Raw genomic sequence first — 17,744 nt, 5'->3', positions numbered from 1 at the left:
TGACCAGTCAAAGTTATAACGGCACTGGGAAAAGTGACTTATGACTGTTTTTCACACTTAACAACCATTGCAGCATCTCCATGGGCAAGTGATCAAAATTCAGAAGCTTGGCAACTGACTCATATTTATGACGGTTGTAGTGCCCCGGGATCATGTGATCACCTTTTGCAACTTTCTGACAAGCAAAGTCAATGGGGAAACCAGATTCACTTAAAAACTGTGTTACTAACAACTGCAGTGATTTACTTAACAACTGTGGCAAGAAAGGTCGTAAAATGGGGCAAAATTCACTTAACAACTGTCTCACCTAGCAACAGAAATATCGGGCTCAATTGTGGCCATTAAGTCGAGGACTGCCTATAGCAGATAAGTCATTCATTTGTAACTGCTTAGAATTTATTAAACGGAACAAGATATATTCTGCAACCACCACAAAAGTATAATAACCCTAGTATATCACAAAAACATCTGCAACATGCCAAATATTACTTCCCACACACTTGAAATATTCATAAAGCACTTCTGGGATATACTGACCGGGATCCTACATAACAGTATGCTACATTTGCAATTTCTTATCTTATTAATTTGTTTATTCTTAGCTTAATGCAAATCCATTATTTACAAGTTTGTTTTATATGCAAACTAGGGCACAATGGCTTGAAAACACAGATAAAGAAAGCATTCAAGCACTGCTCTTGTGCTAAATGGAACTATTAAAGGAGAGAGTCTTAACTGCCCTCTGCTGAGCAAGGTCTGTAAACCCAATCTACCCTCAAAAAAAAAGAAAAACAGAAAAACAGAAAAGGGATCCAAAAATGCATTAAACATCCATTTCATAAGGCAAGGGATCATGGGACCACTTACAAAACTTCACAGTTCGCTGGTGGGTAGGTGATACTTAAGCAGTAGCCTTCTGCCTGCATATATTTTATATGAAATGAACAGATGCATTGCCATGTCTCCTTTCAGTAACATCAGCTGTCATTTGTCAGATTCCTCTGTGGCCAAATGTTTTATAAAAGCAAAACCAAGGCAACAGTGAGGCAAAATGAAGAATCTACAGTCTAAACACATTTTTCTTTTCTTGGGCACAGGATGATAAAAAGAAAAAAAACAAAAGGAGGAAAGTAGAGACTGTTCATAGCAATACAGTATCTTGCTTATTTTAACCTCAAAACATTGTAATCAAGATTTAACTAAAGCTTAGCTTGGCTTCAGTGCCATGATGGGGAAAATATTTATTCACCGAGAACCAGACCAGTCTCTTAGGTGGAGACTGAATAAAATGCTATTGCTAAAAGAAATGGTGGAAGACTGTAGGAGGTTTTAAGAATAATTTTAATAAAGGTAGAGAAGGAAGGATGACCGGGATGCAAGTAAATTTTATAAGAAGTTATTTTTCACAACGCAATAGAGAAACTTAAATGAAAAGGCAAGAGAAAATGCAAATGATTCTGGATGAGACAAAAATGGGTGAAAATTTTTAAAAATCTCCAGGGATGATCACTAATTAAATTAAGCTTTTGCAGAGGCAATTATCTATGTTAACAGTAAGAGAGATGGAAATAAAGATGAACTATGCAAACTAAATAAATTTTTAATTTCCAAATAAATTGAGGAGATGGTTGGCATACAAGCTGCGAAAAGAAAAAGGAAGTGATATTAAACTTTCAAGAAAGATCAGACACAAACTTTGAATGGAACTATAACAATAAGGGAACTATGTGAAGTTGTCACAAAGATTAAAACAGGAAAGATATCTGATCCAGATGGGCTGCTGCCTCTTATTATAAATGTTTTGAAGATGAGTTTTTACAAATTTTACAACAAACGATGAATATTATTTTGCAGTATGGAAAGATTCCTGATAGCTGTAAGGAGGCTAATATAACATTAATACCTAAAAAGGGATAAGATTTAACAGGAAACCGTCAACCAATATATTTACTGAATAATGATTATAAACTGTTTACTACGATTTTCGTCGAAAGGTTGAGAATAATTTTACATATTTTTTTTACCTAAAAGAGAATTGTGAAATAATATTAGAAACACTTTGAATATTTAGGAATATTTGGAGCAACATTATGAAAAACAAGCTGCATCAATATGCAGAGAAGGCCTTGAAGTGGATTTTTTATTTAATGTTCTGGAACATATGAAACTTGGATATAATTTTACTAAATGAGTAAGGTCGATTCATACTTCTTAGAAAGCACAAATAATTGTTAATGGGAATTAACTGTTAATGGGAATTAACAAAATATTGTGAGATTCAAAAAGGGCAATAAAAGGATGTCCATTGTCTCCAATTTTGTTCATTTCAGCTCTTGAGGTATTGAACAGAAATATAAGATCAAGGAATTATGAGAGTTAAGATTATAAGTGAAACTTACAAGGTACAAGGTTAAGAAAAGAAATGGCAGATGAAGATAAATGGCTGATGTACCAGGATTTAAGAAATTTGATTATAATATACAGATGGAACAATGGGAAAATATATAGTTAAAAGGGTTGAAATCAACATTGTGTTATGATCTCAAAGAGAATTTTTATAAAATGATGTATCATTGATACAAGATGCCAGAGAAATTCCCTAGAATTTCTAAAAGGACATCAAACATATGTTGGAAATGCTCAACCTTTTTCTTTTAGGCTTAATGGATAAACTGAGAAAAAAAGGCATGGAAAACTGTTACAATATAGGATCACAGTACCGAGATTACTATCTGCGCAGTCATGAAAAGATTCAATACTACCTATTATGGAGAATTGGTTAATGAAGTTGATGGGTAAATTAATTTCCTTGATTAGAGAAAAGACATTATTACATTTATTACTCACTGGAATCTTCTTATGGACTTTTTGTGTAAAAATGAACAAAATGAACATGATAATGGTTTTGATGATTAAACAGGATAGATTATAGAAAGAAGAGTAATATGATATCACCTTAGAGAGATCAAAATATTTTATACTTATAACTGCTACAACTGCCACTTCTTATATTTTTACTTTCTTTCTTTTCTATTTTTCTTCAATTTTTTTATTTATTTCCCTTTTTTCTTTCTTACTTTCTAAGTTTCTGTTAGCTACTATCTTCTTGTTTAAAAGTAATACATGAAAATAAACAGTTTTCAGCTGCCCCGTAGCCCTTCTTAGCTTATGAGGTATCCTAAAAGAATCATGCCTTGTAAATAAAGCTCAAAGTATCAATGAATAGGAGATTGAGTGCAGTACTTGTATTTTAGATATTACAATGCAATTAGCAGCCTCAGCATGATAAATCTTTGTGAATCTAAATGAATTTATTCATTTATCCATAATTTATAACCTACCTTCCATAATTAACAAGATTGCTTATAACCCTAAGCTAAAAGATAAAACTGCGACAAAAGGCAGAAAAAAGGAATATAAAAATGGATCAATTTAATTATTTATAATTCTTCCAGACTGTAAAAAAAAGTGAGAAAATGGGGATGTTTCCTGCTTCCACCCTCTGCAAACAGAAAATTACAGCTAAACTAGAATAACAGTCTTGACAAGCAGAAGAAGAAAGCTATTAAGGATAAGGTTTCCTTCCCCAGCACCATGACTTTTATCCAAATTCCATTTTCCTCTTTTACATCAGTTGCTAGGAACAGTTTTCTAAGTGTAGCTCTTTTATACAATGGAGATTTCCCCATTTTGAGAGTGACATTTATAAATACTTTCCCTGCAAATGAGGTATACTATAAGGCAAAAGAGAAAGCAGCTGGAGAAAAAAAGCAAAGCAGTGACCAAAAACACCCACCATTTCACAAGCCACTTCCTCTGGGATATCTGTTTCCATATTGAAACTGAACTCTATTGCTTCATTGTCTTTGTGCTTCCCTTTCAGCTTCTTGGGATCTTCTACCCAAAGTCTCAAAGCCAAAGAGGAATGCGGCCCATCCTCCTCTTCCTCTGCCAGCTCCACTCTGAGTCCCGTGTCTTCCGCAAAGAAAGCATGGTTCAAGAGGTCTTTGATGGATAGCCTGAAATATATTCAATGTAAAACAGTATGAAAGATGACTGAAGGTGCCTTCAGGATCCCAAACGTGTATTATTGTAATTGCTGAGCATTTCTTTTCAAAATTATTCTACTTCCCTTAGAGCAGGGGTGTCAAACTCAATTTCATTGAGGGCCGCATCAGCATTGTGGTTGCTCTCAGGGGGCCGGGTGGGTATGGCCTGGGTGGGCGTGGCCTACTGGGTGGGCGTGGCTAGAGTGTGTATGGCCTACTGGGTGGGCGTGGCCAGCTCTACGTCGTTCGCATCAAGGGTGCCTATGGGGGCCTGGGCAAGAGTGGGACAGATCTGGGGGTCTCTGGCAGAAGGAGGGTCTCTGGGCCAGGGCCAAGGCAGTGGGGGCCGTTCCCTCACTGTTTCCAGGATGGCTTCGCGGGCCACATGAAACCACTTAGCGGGCCGGATCCGGCCCCCGGGCCTTGTGTTTGACATGTCTGCCTTAGAGATATTCCAAAACTGATATAATACAGGTAATCCACGACTTGCAACAGTTCATTTAGTGACTGTTCAAAGTTACAAGGGCATTGAAAAGAAGTGATTTATAATCATTTTTCACAATTGCGAATATTGTAGCATCCCCGTGGTCACGTGATCAAAATTCAGGCGCTTGCCAACTGACTCGTATTTATGATGGTTGCAGGGGCCCAGGATCAGGTGACCACCTTTTGCCCCCTTCCGACAAGCAAACTGATTCTTTGTTTCTGCAATACTTTCCCTATGTATGTCTTAACAGCCACAGTTTGCTATATGGCTTCATGAGCTTCATTCCTTTTGACTTCAAAGGGACTTACGCGGGTGTTTTAAAGCATGAGTGTTTTGCTTAATCATTTTTTTCCAGTACCAACAAATTGCTACTAACACTCAAACGCTATCTCTTAATTTGCACAATTCAAAGCAAGTAAGGAGAGACACAAAATGGATCTGCCCACCTTTCAGACTTATTCTGCTGAATGCAGCCTTCAATGATCTCTTTTACTTCTGGGTCTGTCACTTTATTAAAACTAGCAGGTTTAATGCCCTAGAAGAGAAGGGACATAATTGTTAATAGAATTACACAGGAGATTTCTCTTCCTACAGTTGTACACAATTATGGAAAATTCCCAAGGTTATAAATAGAAGGCCTTTAAACAGCCAATATAGTAGAAATAGTTTTAGCTATCACACATATATGTTAAAACAAAACATTTCAGTCTGTCCTGAATTCTTTAAATGCCAGTTATTGCTTATAAAATCAGATCTGATTGAAAAGGATCAAATAAAAAGGATCAAATAAATGCTATTTATTTGACAGACTTGTTCTCCCCAGTCATTAAATTTAGAAGTACATGCTAGCTGACTCTCAGGCAATCACCATATCTTCACTGTACTCATTGGAGAAAGAAAGGGACCAAAATAATAACAATAATAATTAAGTAATACAGTAATTATTCTAACTTGAAATTCAATTCAATTCAATTTGGAAGCAAATCTATAACTCTCAGCCTCAATCCTGAAGATGGGAAAAGAAACACATTGATGTTTTTGTAAACATTATTAAAATATGCAGTGCTCTGAATTTTTGGGAAAACGAATCTTTGTAAAAATGATTTCCTTATTTTCTAAGATGATGGCTTTTACTAATTCCTTCTGAAAAATTCTCCCCATACATTTGGTTTTTAAAACTGTATTTAACTCTGCATGGGAATGGGGGGTATGTGTGCACATATGGCCCTTTCAGAGGAGATAAATATGCATTATAATTTGAGAATACATTGTCTTTGCCTTTCAAATACTGAAAATATAAAAAATGTCTATTGTACTGATGAATTCCAGTGTAATGATATAATACAGCGGTCCCCAAACTTTCTGGCATGGGGACCAGTTTCGGAATGAAAACTGCCTCCCACAGACTGGGATGGGATGGTTTTGCATGCAACTTAGATCCCGCACATGTGCAAATGAAGCTTTGCTTGCTCATCCACTGGTGGTTAGGGACCCCCTAGTATAATAGGATCGTCTCTTTGGGGAAATAGTTACATATATATTTCTCACATAAATAAATATACTTACTAAAGACTAAAGGAGTGTTATGGTTAGCAAATTTCAGTAATCTGTTATTCTGAATATTTAACATACAGTATACAATTAGACAGGGTAAGAGTAGCCCTATCCTGAAATAAAGCAAGACACCTGTTTCAAAAGAATTCTGGATGTCATTACCAGCAGCAGAGATAGGAAAAAAGTATTTTAGCCTATGGGATACGATCTACGAGGGAGTTTTTTTTTGTAGGTCACATTTTGAAATAAAATTATTGCAGAACATAGGACAATGCAACCTGTATAGGAGACTGTCTCAGAAGAGCGCACAAGGCAGTGTTTGTTAATAGAATTTTCCTGAAAGTGTTTCCTTTAGAAAGCCATCTGGGAAATTTCATAACAAGATGTGATAAATAAAACCAACATGGAAGAACAACTTCAGCAAAAATAGGCAGAATCCTATTGATTTTTATAATAACTGCTTTGTCCAGCTTCGTAACTCTATTTTGTACATTTTGATTACTGTGCCAGCAGAATAAGATGTACACAATAGTCAGAGAAGAAAACACTATGAAGCTTGAAACGAAGCCCTTACTCAAGATCTTTTTATGAAAGAATCTGTACTAGTTGCCAGAAGAACAAGCGGAGGACTGTTGGGTTAGTTGATGATTCAATAGTGACTTTAGGAAGGCAGTCGGTAAACTTTCAGAACAGGGAGCAACAATGACTGATGCACAGACAAAAGCCGGCTAGAAATGTGGTTTGTTCCTGTTCCATTTAATTTTGGCTTAGGACAGCCATTAAAAAAATACAAGCTTAACTTGTACATTCTGCCATTTGAGTACGAAAGAGCAATTTGTATGTTTTTCAGGGAGTGAAACAACTGAAAAGATTATCTATTCTAGAACAAACAGCAAAATCTAGGAAAATCCAGAAAATACTAGAATATGTCTGGTAATTGCTTTGTATAGCAAAAGGACCAAGACAGGTTTAGCCCAATAGGCTTATTTGCTTTAGGCCCATCTTATACAGGTTTGCCCTCTTGAAGAAGTTAATTGTGCACCTACACTGGTTACTTTTCTGTAGATCTGAGCTGCATTCTGACATTCAGAATATGGGTATTCAGAAGTTGCCATCTCTAGCATGCACATTCCAAAAGCATAGACATCCACCGACTCATCATAATGTTCCTCATACATCTCAGGAGCCATGAATTCAGGAGTTCCTGAAATAAAAGACGAGAAAGACCAATGTGTTATTACAGCCACTTTAGATTGTGGTCACTTAATGAATATTTCCCAAGAGATGCTTATTTCTATCTTGTAATATTCAATATATTAATAATCAATTCATTCTCCAAGCATGGATACTTACCTACGAGCAAACAGGAAGTAGCACTTGCTGAAGCAGGATTTTTTATTTATATTTTTCTTGTTTTAAAGAAAAATACGAGGAAAAAAAATCCAAACAGTCCAATTAAGGCTGAGTGTGCCTAGCGGTTACACTATGCTAATCTACTGTATTAGACATGGGGGGAGGGGGAGAGAAATGCTGCCAAGACCCCTTGCAAGATTTTTGCATTCTTGTCTGGCTAAAACCTTTCAAGGTGGGGAGAAATGTTTTACATTTGACATCTGAATTATCATAAATATAACTGCCTAATTCATCAGGCCAATACAAAACATTCTGTTCCATTTCTGCCCACTGCTTGAAGCATGACTAATGGATATGGTGTTCCCTATAATGAGACCCAGAAAGTCCCATGCCTATTTATGCATGGTAATAATATGTCTCTTTGAAAAAGCTCTTTATATACTTTATGTTGTGACTGCAGGTTAAAGGCACTATCACTAGTATTTCCTGCTGCTTGATGTCTTTTTTTTAATCTTTTGACATCTATTTTAAGTTTGCAATATTTTCATAGCTATATATTGTAAAGCATCTTTGCCTTATGTGGCATTGCAGATTTCTGTCTTTATAGATGACAAAGAGACATGGCACAAGCAGCTGTCCAATAGAAATACCAAAGACATTTACTGTATATTCACCAATAACACTCTTTGCAAATGAAGTGCGCATTAAGGTGGCAAGTCCCAAGTCCCCTATCTTCACTGAACCAGTAGGTCCTGTGATGAAGATGTTGTCACATTTCAAATCACGATGGATGATAGGAGGAGTCCTTGTGTGCAGAAAATGTAGCCCTTTTAAAATCTGTCGGCACCAGCTCCTTAACACCTTTGGCTTCATGAGCTTGAAACGCTTTAAATACCTGTAAAGAAATTAGTATGATTACAGAAAGCCAAAAAGCATTTATGCATTAAACCGATACAGACATAGTTTTAAGTTAGTCCATGTACCATGATCAACCCTCAGAGGTTCACAAAATGTTACACTCCCTTATCTCAGGAACTTCATAGTCCTGAGTTATCATTATTCCAAGTTATCATTATTAAACTAGTTTAGCTTTCCTAAACTAAACAGAGAAACAGAATGAACATGGGTGAGCAAAAAAAACAGTGCGAGCAGAAGTCACTTCTGACTTCCTATTGGCTTCCCTATCAACTTTCCTTTTGGGAAGCTGGCAGACAGCATTGGAATGACGATCACATAATTATGGCTGACCGCAGCACTGTGGCAGTTCTGAAATGGCCACAACTTTGTCAAAGTTCAATCCCACAGGAGTAACGGATTCCAAAATTTGAACTTTTTTATGTTAGTCCCTTTGAGGTATGTTGATTCAAAAATCGTTGCCCTATGATATACTGCTTTACCCAAATTAAAAGTTACAAGCAGACAGAAGAATTTTAGTAGTATACAGATTGAGAGAAAGAGTAAAGAAATATCTTATTACAATTTTTTTGTGTCAGTACAAATTGTATCCCAATCCATGCTGTTTTACAGATTTTAAAAATTGGTTAGTTGATCTATCCGTTTAATACAAAAATTTGGTCATGAGCTACGCAGTTCATAGAAAAGACACAATACACAACTTAAAGCTTGATTATGACAATCCTCCTACAGTAATTATAAATATATGTTCCTTACAAAGGGAATCAATAGCACTAGCAGAAACTCTGAATACACCAAATGCTGGAATGAAAGTATTTGACATTTTAATATCTTTTATCTTATGTTTTACTGAGCATTCTTAATATTCAGGAAGTTATCAATTCATTTTTCCCAATATTTGGGTAAGAGGAAGAAAACCAAAAAATAAAAAGACAAAAGTTACATGGCATAAATTTTATCTAATCCATATCAGTCTTTTATAAGGAATTTTTATTTACTTAATGGGCTTCTGCACTTACAATATAATCATCCTAATACATCTTAATCCTTTCTTGACTATAACCAATCCATTGAAATCACTATGAATTATTTAGATGCAGTGGAATATAAGCATAACACAACAAATTAAAAACACATTAAGACATAAATTAGCTTTAAATCAGTAATTCTACAAACACTGAATATATATATATATATATATATATATATATATATATATATATATATATATATATATATATATATATATATATATATATATATATATATATATATAATGTTTCTTTTCTGAGGTTTTCGCGGGTGTTTGTATGTGGATCTTTGGTCATTCGGGTTTTTTCCCTTCAATTCTACGCGGGGGAAAAAACCGAATGACCAAAGATCCATATATATATATATATATATATATATATATATATATATATATATATATGCGCCGCGTAACAGAGTGAGCGCCTGTTACTCGTCCCAGCTTCTGCCCACCTAGCAGTTCGAAAGCACATAAAAATGCAAGTAGAAAAATAGGGACCACTCCGGTGGGAAGGTAACAGCGTTCCGTGTGCCTTTGGCGTCTAGTCATGCCGGCCACATGACCACGGAGACGTTCTTGGACAAGCGCTGGCTCTTCGGCTTTGAAACGGAGATGAGCACCGGCCCCTAGAGTCGGAAACGACTAGCACGCATGTGCGGGGGAACCTTTACCTTTATATATATAGATAGATAGATAGATAGATAGATAGATAGATAGATAGATATAATCTTCAACACTGCCAAGTGACTTCTGTTTTTTCCTAATCCATCCATCCCTCCAGCTAACTAAACCAGTCATAAAATGATAGTATTAGCTCACAATTTATCACACTCCATTATTGTTTTATTTATTCCATTCACCATACAAGGTAGGCTTAAAATACATCAAATAAGTCTTATAATTTATTGTAAATGATTATTGACGGACTCATAGAGTATTTAAACAATCCTTCTTAACTCACTGTACTTCCACGAAACAGATTTTATATAAGCAAGCAATTACAATTCAGTCAGCTGGATACTTTGACACATTTTAGAAGAACTATAAAGCTACATAATCGTTTGCTGGCTAACTGATAATTCAACAACAATATGGTTAGTGCACAAAATACTACTAGCAATTGTGAACAACATTCAAAAAATTTTCTGCTAATATTTACTCTGTTTATGAGAAAAAACAGGAAATACGTACGTTTTCAGTGTTCCAGATGTCATTAGTTCAGTTACCAATACAATACACTTCTTTCCTTTAACCGTTGATTCCCAAGAATCATAAAATCGGACAATGTTGGGGTGTTGTAGCCCCTTCAGCATTTCAGCTTCTTCTTTAAACCTCTGCTGTTCTGCTTTGGTCAGCTTCCTGTCCTAAAAATATGAAAAAGTGTGCCATAATCAGTAAGTTAGCTGCAGCTACAGTAACACTTCAGATACTGATATTTTATCTATTTTATGGCAGCATTTAGAAGCAGGCTGTATAAAGACTTCACTTTTCTGCTTTAAACACAGACTAAGAAGACCAAATACTTGTGATATATTAAACCAGGGTGTCAAACTGCTGGCCTGCGGGCCGTATGCGTCACATGGAAGCCACGCCCACCCCATTGCTGGCAATGGCAAAACCATTCCGATACGTTGCGCGACGTCACATGATGTCACGAGTTTGACATGTCTGTATTAAACAAACCAATGAACAGTTGTGATGTGTAAATTAACATTTACATGGAAAAAGAGAAAAAAAGAAACATCTAAAAAGTCGCAACATGAACAAAGCAGTTTTCTTTCTTTCTCTTTCCCCTTCCCCCCCCCACCTGCAAATAATCAATATTAGCAATCCCCTCCATTAAACAATGCAGTTTTGTGTTTTCCATATTGCAGGTAATTATTCAGGCCATTTCCCACACATGAAAGCTTGTTAAGACTAATTATCTCTCAAATTACAATGTCAGAATCCATTTATATCACATTTCATAAATGTATAGGTAGAACAATGTGCTTATTCTGGGGATTCTGCCATCTCTCCGAAGGGGGGGGGAGAGGTCAGACTTTAGGCATCTTCAAACAACAGGGAACATTTGAACACAAAAGGAAGCAATAACCATAAAACCAAGGAGAGTTCCTTTTCCCATGGAAGGGCCTGACATCTGACCAAATGGATGAGGGGAGGGGCTGAAATGGGAATGCTTTATATAGGATTGAAATGTAACTTTGTTAGATTCCGTCTTGTATTGCCACAATCGATTCCATCCTAGTAAACATTTTCCTTTTGGACTAAACTTGCATCCAAGAGTTCTTATTTCCTAAGATGTGGATTGAGGTGGGTCCTGACAGAGCACTCCAATAAGGCTAGCTCTATTCATTAAGTCTAGTTTATGTCACAGGTCATAATCTGACAAATTTTAAGCAGGGCTGTGTAAAATTGTCCTGTGTGCCCTGGGTAGTTATGCACTAATGATGAGACATGACTAGTATGAATGTCACTGTAATACAGGTAGTCCTCAACTTACAACCATTCATTTAGTCACCATTCGAAATTAGAACACCACTGAAAAAAATTGACTTACGACTGTTTTTCACATGACCACCGCAGCATCCCCAGGGTCACATAATCAAAATTCAGATGTTTGGCAACTGACTCATATTTATGACAGTGGCAGTCTCCTGTGATCAGGTTTTGCGACCTTCTGACAAGCGAAGTCAATAGGGAGGCCAAATTCGCTTAACAACCATGTTACTAACTTAATAACTGCAGTGATTCACTTTGACAACTGTGGCAAGAAAGTCACAAAATGGGACAAAACTTACGTTAAAAACTGTCCTGCTTAACAATGTAAATTTTGGGCTCAACTGTGGTCGTACGTCAAGGATTACCTGCACAGCTCTGAGAAAATAATGATAATGATAGAGCAGGGAAGCTGCTGTTGCTGGGAAGCTGCTGCTGTCGCTGGGATGCTGCTGCTTGTGCAGCCGGGTTGAGAAATTAGCTGCTGGTGAAGCTGGGCAGAGGCTGCTCCTGCCCAGGGTTGGCGCCCATGAAAGAAGGACACAGAGATCTCTCGGGGGGAAGGGCCCCGCTGCTCCTGGGATGCACACTGAACCTGGGATGCACTCTCAACCACGAGGAGCAGTGGACCTTGTTTATTTATAGTAAAAGCAACCAATCATATTTTATTATTGTTCAAATAGACCAATCATGGTTACACATGTGTTCTACTAAACTATCCTGAAAGGACATTGGTGTTAATGGTAGATTCAAATACAGTAATGACCAATCATCTGCAGGAGGCGTCAGAATTTGCCTTAAATGGAATAGCCAATGGTGTGAAGGTATACTGTGATTATGCCCTTATCTGGCTGTAGCCAATGACATCTCTCCTAGGTTTCTTTGTTTTCTAGGTTTATGGCTTACTTCCTTACACATGGTTCACTGAAGACTTTCCATGGTAGAAAAGTACTAGCCAGAAAAGTACTAGCCAGCTTCACGTATAGGAACAGAGATCATGGTTATTCCAACATAGAATGACTTTTTTTGTCTTTCTTATCGACTTAACAGTTGTCGATAAGAAAAACAAAAAAGTCTGGATAGCGGACATGGCAGTGCCTGGAGACAGCAGAAGAGAAGAGAAAGAACTGGAGAAGATAACAAAATACAAAGACCTACAAATAGAAATAGAACGACTGTGGCAAAGGCAAGCAAGGGTAGTTCCAATAGTAATAGGCGCTTTGGGTGCAATCCCAAAACAACTGGAATACCACTTGGACACCATTGGCATTGACAAATTTGCCATCAGTCAATTGCAAAAGGTGGCTTTTACTAGGAACAGCTTCCATCCTGAGGCAATATCTGTAACACCATTAAACAGAGGATCTGCGTATCCCAGATCCTTGGTAAGGACTCAATAGGTAGACAAAAATGCCAAATCCAATCTGAACATCTGGCTGACTGTGCGATGATAATAATATTATTAATAATAACAACAATAACAATAATACAAAACTAATAATAATAGAGTTGGAAGGGACCTTGGAGGTCATCTAGTCCAACACCCTGTTCAAGCAGGAAACCCTATACCATTTAAGACAAATGGTTGTCCAATCTCTTCTTAAAAACTTCCAGTGTTGGAGCATTCAGAACTTCTGGAGGCAGGTCTTTCCACTGATTTAATTGTTCTAACTGTCAAGAAATTTCGCCTTAGTTCTAGGTTGCTTCTCTCCTTGATTAGTTTCCATCCGTTGCTTCTAATCCTGCCTTTGGGCGCTTTGGAGAATAGCTGGACTCCCTCTTCTTTGTGGCAACCCCTGAGATATTGGAAAGCTGCTATCATGTCACCCCTCATCCTTCTCTTCATTAAACTAGACCAGGGCTAGGCAACCTTGGTTCTTTTATGACTCGTGGACTTCAGCTCCCAGAATTCCTGAGCCAGCATGGCTCATGGCTCATAAAAGAGCCAAGGTTGCCTACCCCCGAACACCAAGCTGGCAGGAATAGCCAATACTCCAGAAGATAGGCTTAAGATACAGGAGGATCTGGACAGACTCAAACACTGGGCACTATCTAACAAAATGAAATTCAATTGTGAAAAAAGTAAGGTTCTACATTTAGGCAGGAAAAATCAAATGCACAGGTATAGTATAGGTGGTACCTTGCACGATAGTAGTAACTGTGAGAGAGATCTTGGAGTCCTAGTGGACAATCACTTAAATATGAGCCAGCAGTGTGCTGCAGCTGCCAAAAAAGCCAACACAGTGCTAGGCTGCATTAACAGAGGGATAGAATCAAGATCATGTGAAGTACTAATACCACTTTACAATGCCTTGGTAAGGCCACACCTGGAATACTGCATCCAGTTTTGGTCACCATGATGTAAAAAAGATGTCGAGACTCTAGAAAGAGTACAGAGAAGAGCAACAAAGATGATTGGGGGACTGGAGGCTAAAACATATAGGGAACGGTTGCTGGAATTGGGTATGTGTAGTTTAATGAAGAGAAGGGTGAGGGGTGATATGATAGCAGTGTTCCAATATCTCAGGGGCTACCACAAAGAAGAGGGAGTCAAGCTATTCTCCAAATCACCTGAAAGCAGGACTAGAAGCAATGGATGGAAACTAGTCAAGGAGAGAAGCAACCTAGAACTAAGGAGAAACTTCCTGACAGTTAGAACAACTAACCAGTGGAACAACCTGCCTCCAGAAGTGGTGAATGCTCCAACACTGGAAGTTTTTAAGAAGAGACTGGACAGCCATTTGTCTGAAATGGTATAGGGTTTCCTGCCTTAGCAGGGGGTTGGACTAGATGACCTCCAAGGTCCCTTCCAACTACTTCTTCTTCTTCTTCTTCTTCTTCTTCTTCTTCTTCTTCTTCTTCTTATTATTATTATTATTATTATTATTATTATTATTATTATTATTATTATTATTATTATTATTATTAGACATACCCAATTCCAGCAACTGTTCCTTTTATGTTTTAGCCTCCAGTCCCCTAATCATCTTTGTTGCTCTTCTCTGTACTCTTTCTAGAATCTCAACATCTTTTTTACATCATGGTGACCAAAACTGCCAGTTCCTTCATAGCCTTGGGGTGTAATCCATCTGGTCCTGCTGATTTAACTTGTCTAGGGTGGACAGGTGGTTACTTACCATTTTCTTGCCTATTTTAACTTGTTTCTAATCTGTTTTTACAATACCATTTTTGATAGGTTGGACTGTGTTGTTTCTGTGTATTCAGAGTCATAGGGGCATTCTCTTTCCAGATAAGGAATCTTCCTGTATCAGCGTTCAAGAGTTGTAATTGAATATATGACTGACTTTGGGGGGAAAGGGAGATAGAAGCTGCCTTGACAACAATCAACAATCAGGAAGGAGCCAGAAGTCATTCAACAAGCAAAGAAAGAAACTTAGGAAAGACTCCCACTAGTGACTAGTGCAGGGGTAGGCAACCTCGGCTCTTTTATGACTCATGGACTTCAACTCCCAGAATTACTGAGTCAGCTGACTCAGGAATTCTGGGAGTTGATGTCCATGAGTCATAAAAGAGCCGAGGTTGCCTATCCGTGGACTAGTGGATGAAGCAGTAAAAAATGGAGGCAGGAAGTTTGTGCCTTCAGAATTACAAGATTCTGTTAACATAGCCCTACAATAAAGTAGAATTAGTTCATCTTGTCATGTTTCCTGTCTGGTTTACCTGGGAGAGCTGACAAAGATAATTGAGAGGAGAGCATGACATTATGCTACAGTAAAGGCCCCTCTGTGTTTGTTTATTATTTATTTATTAAATTTATATGCCTCGCAGTTCGAGGCCACTCTGGGTGGCTTACAATGTAATAAAAGGCAATTATAAATATAAAATAGATTAAAATTGCAGAGAATTAAGAACAATATAAAAAATCATGCATCTGAACGGAGCAGGGATGGTGTCTTCACTGTTACAGCACCAACCACCTCTACCCTAGAGCTACTCATTCACCTGGCATAGCCAGGTTTTATGGTTTTTCCTGAAGGTCACAAGCGAAGGGGTGGATCTCATCTCTGGTAGCAAGATGTTCCAATTTTAGGGGCTGAGGCAGAAAAGGCTCTTCTCCTAGACCCCACCAGCCAAAATTCCTTGGCTGATGGGATCCGCAGTAGGCCTCTTCTGACAGAATGAATTTCACAGACTAATCCCATTGGGTGAAGGCAGTTCTTCAGATATCCTGGACCTTTACCATAGAGAGCTTTAAAGATAATAAGTAACCTTTGAATTGGATTTAGAAACAGAATGGCAGGCATCGCAGCTCACATAACAGTGGTGCTAACATGTGCCATCCCAGGGGCCTCCAAAACTGTCTCTACTGCCACATTCCAAATACACTTCATAAGTAGATCCATGTAGAACATGTTGCAAAATTCAAATGAGAGATCAACAGGATGTGAGTGATTGAGCGCAGGGCCTTGTGATCCACAAAAGGGCACAGTTGGTGCACAATACAAAGTTTAGGTACTTTAGTTAAGTGCCATACAGTACCTTTTGGGATTCAATAGCAAATAAAGAATGGGTCCTGGTTATATCCAATTGGCGCTCTGTGTCTGCTACATGCTGTTTAATGAGTACTGTGGCCTGATCATATCCCATGCTCAGTGGAAGACCTAGAGAGAAGCTGATGGATGAGATTTCAGTTGCCACTTCCTGTTTCCATGTGGACTGAAAATTATCACTCATGGGGCAAGGCCAAGGGGGAACAAGCATAGTCTTAGCTAATACCTGAATATGGTCACCCACACTCTACTCTCCCTTTCATGAAGCCTGACTCTAGTCGCAGGATGGTATTTATAAACACATTTTTGGACTTGATGAGCTGATCTTAGGAATTTGAATTGTGCCAGTTACAATGGTATACAGTTGGCGAAGGGGCTCTACTAGGCACCATAAAGTTAGGCTATTAGTTTAGCTTCTAAAAATATAAGTCCTGCAGATACATATTAGCCACCTCTTGTCTTTAGAAATTTAAGAATGGCAGATGAGTACATTTTCAGCAATGTGGCCCCCATGAGCTTTCTTTTTCCAATAGGATTTGGATGGAAGATCGCCACTGAATTCCACAGCTGTCAATTAGACTGGAACATTGTAAAAAGAACCCATGGCCAATAACCTTTACACTCTTGACAAGAAGACAGCATGGATGTGTCCTTGAAGTCACCAGGAGCTAAATTTGACTCAAAGCAATGAATGTGTGAATGTAATATAATGCCTCTGGATTAATGTGTAGCATAAATTTAATAACATACTCATCCAACAAAACCAGAAAATTTGTAAGAAAAGAAAATTAGCAAAAATCAGATGGATAGCTTGGGTGACTATGTCTCTGGTACCTTAAAGAACATCAGAGCTTCTCGTCTTTTTATTTGTGACAAGCCCCTTTCCTCCAATTTGGATACATAAAAGTACCACATAAAGCATTCTTTACTAATAAATAAATTAACCCCATTCTAAGAAGCCCGAATAGATGGAAACAAGCTTTTCTTTCCCCCCCCCCAATACTTTGCCAATGTCATTTTGCCCTGTTCTGTCTGTATTGTGGGTTTTCTGACCTATAGATAAGTTTCTCATTGAGACAATAAGATGTTCTGGGATTCCCATTTTTTCTAAGCACGTTCCACAGCTTGACACAATCAACACAACTGAAGGGCTTTCTACAATCAATTAAGCACATATTAACACATATTTTTGAGGTATTGTTTAGCTTTCTCAATTATGCAGCATACATCATCAATAGCGTCTCATATTCCCTGGCATTTTCTGAAGCCAGCTTGAACATCTGGTATCCCTTTTTCCATGTAAGCCTCTAACACTGAAATTCTATGCTGGGTGAAGCTTCCAAATC

General features: G+C 37.7%; 1 protein-coding gene across 2 annotated transcripts in view; it reads right to left on the bottom strand.

Moving 5' to 3' along the window:
* The window catches only part of WNK3 (WNK lysine deficient protein kinase 3), a 90,100-nt gene that overhangs the window by 48,064 nt on the left and 24,292 nt on the right, over positions 1–17,744 (bottom strand). For both annotated transcript variants that reach the window (XM_081320366.1, XM_081320367.1), the window contains 5 exons: positions 10,580–10,752; positions 8,118–8,338; positions 7,137–7,294; positions 4,983–5,071; positions 3,797–4,019 (listed from right to left, as the gene is read on the bottom strand). In XM_081320366.1, the coding sequence (XP_081176492.1) occupies positions 3,797–4,019; positions 4,983–5,071; positions 7,137–7,294; positions 8,118–8,338; positions 10,580–10,752 (864 nt within the window). The remainder of the gene's footprint in view (positions 1–3,796; positions 4,020–4,982; positions 5,072–7,136; positions 7,295–8,117; positions 8,339–10,579; positions 10,753–17,744) is intronic.

Source organism: Vipera berus (assembly GCF_964194415.1).
Source record: "Vipera berus genome assembly, chromosome: 2".
In the NCBI taxonomy this organism is placed as follows: Eukaryota; Metazoa; Chordata; class Lepidosauria; order Squamata; family Viperidae; genus Vipera; species Vipera berus.
Note: the sequence above shows the minus strand (reverse complement) of the source record. Positions and strands in the feature narration are given on the sequence as shown.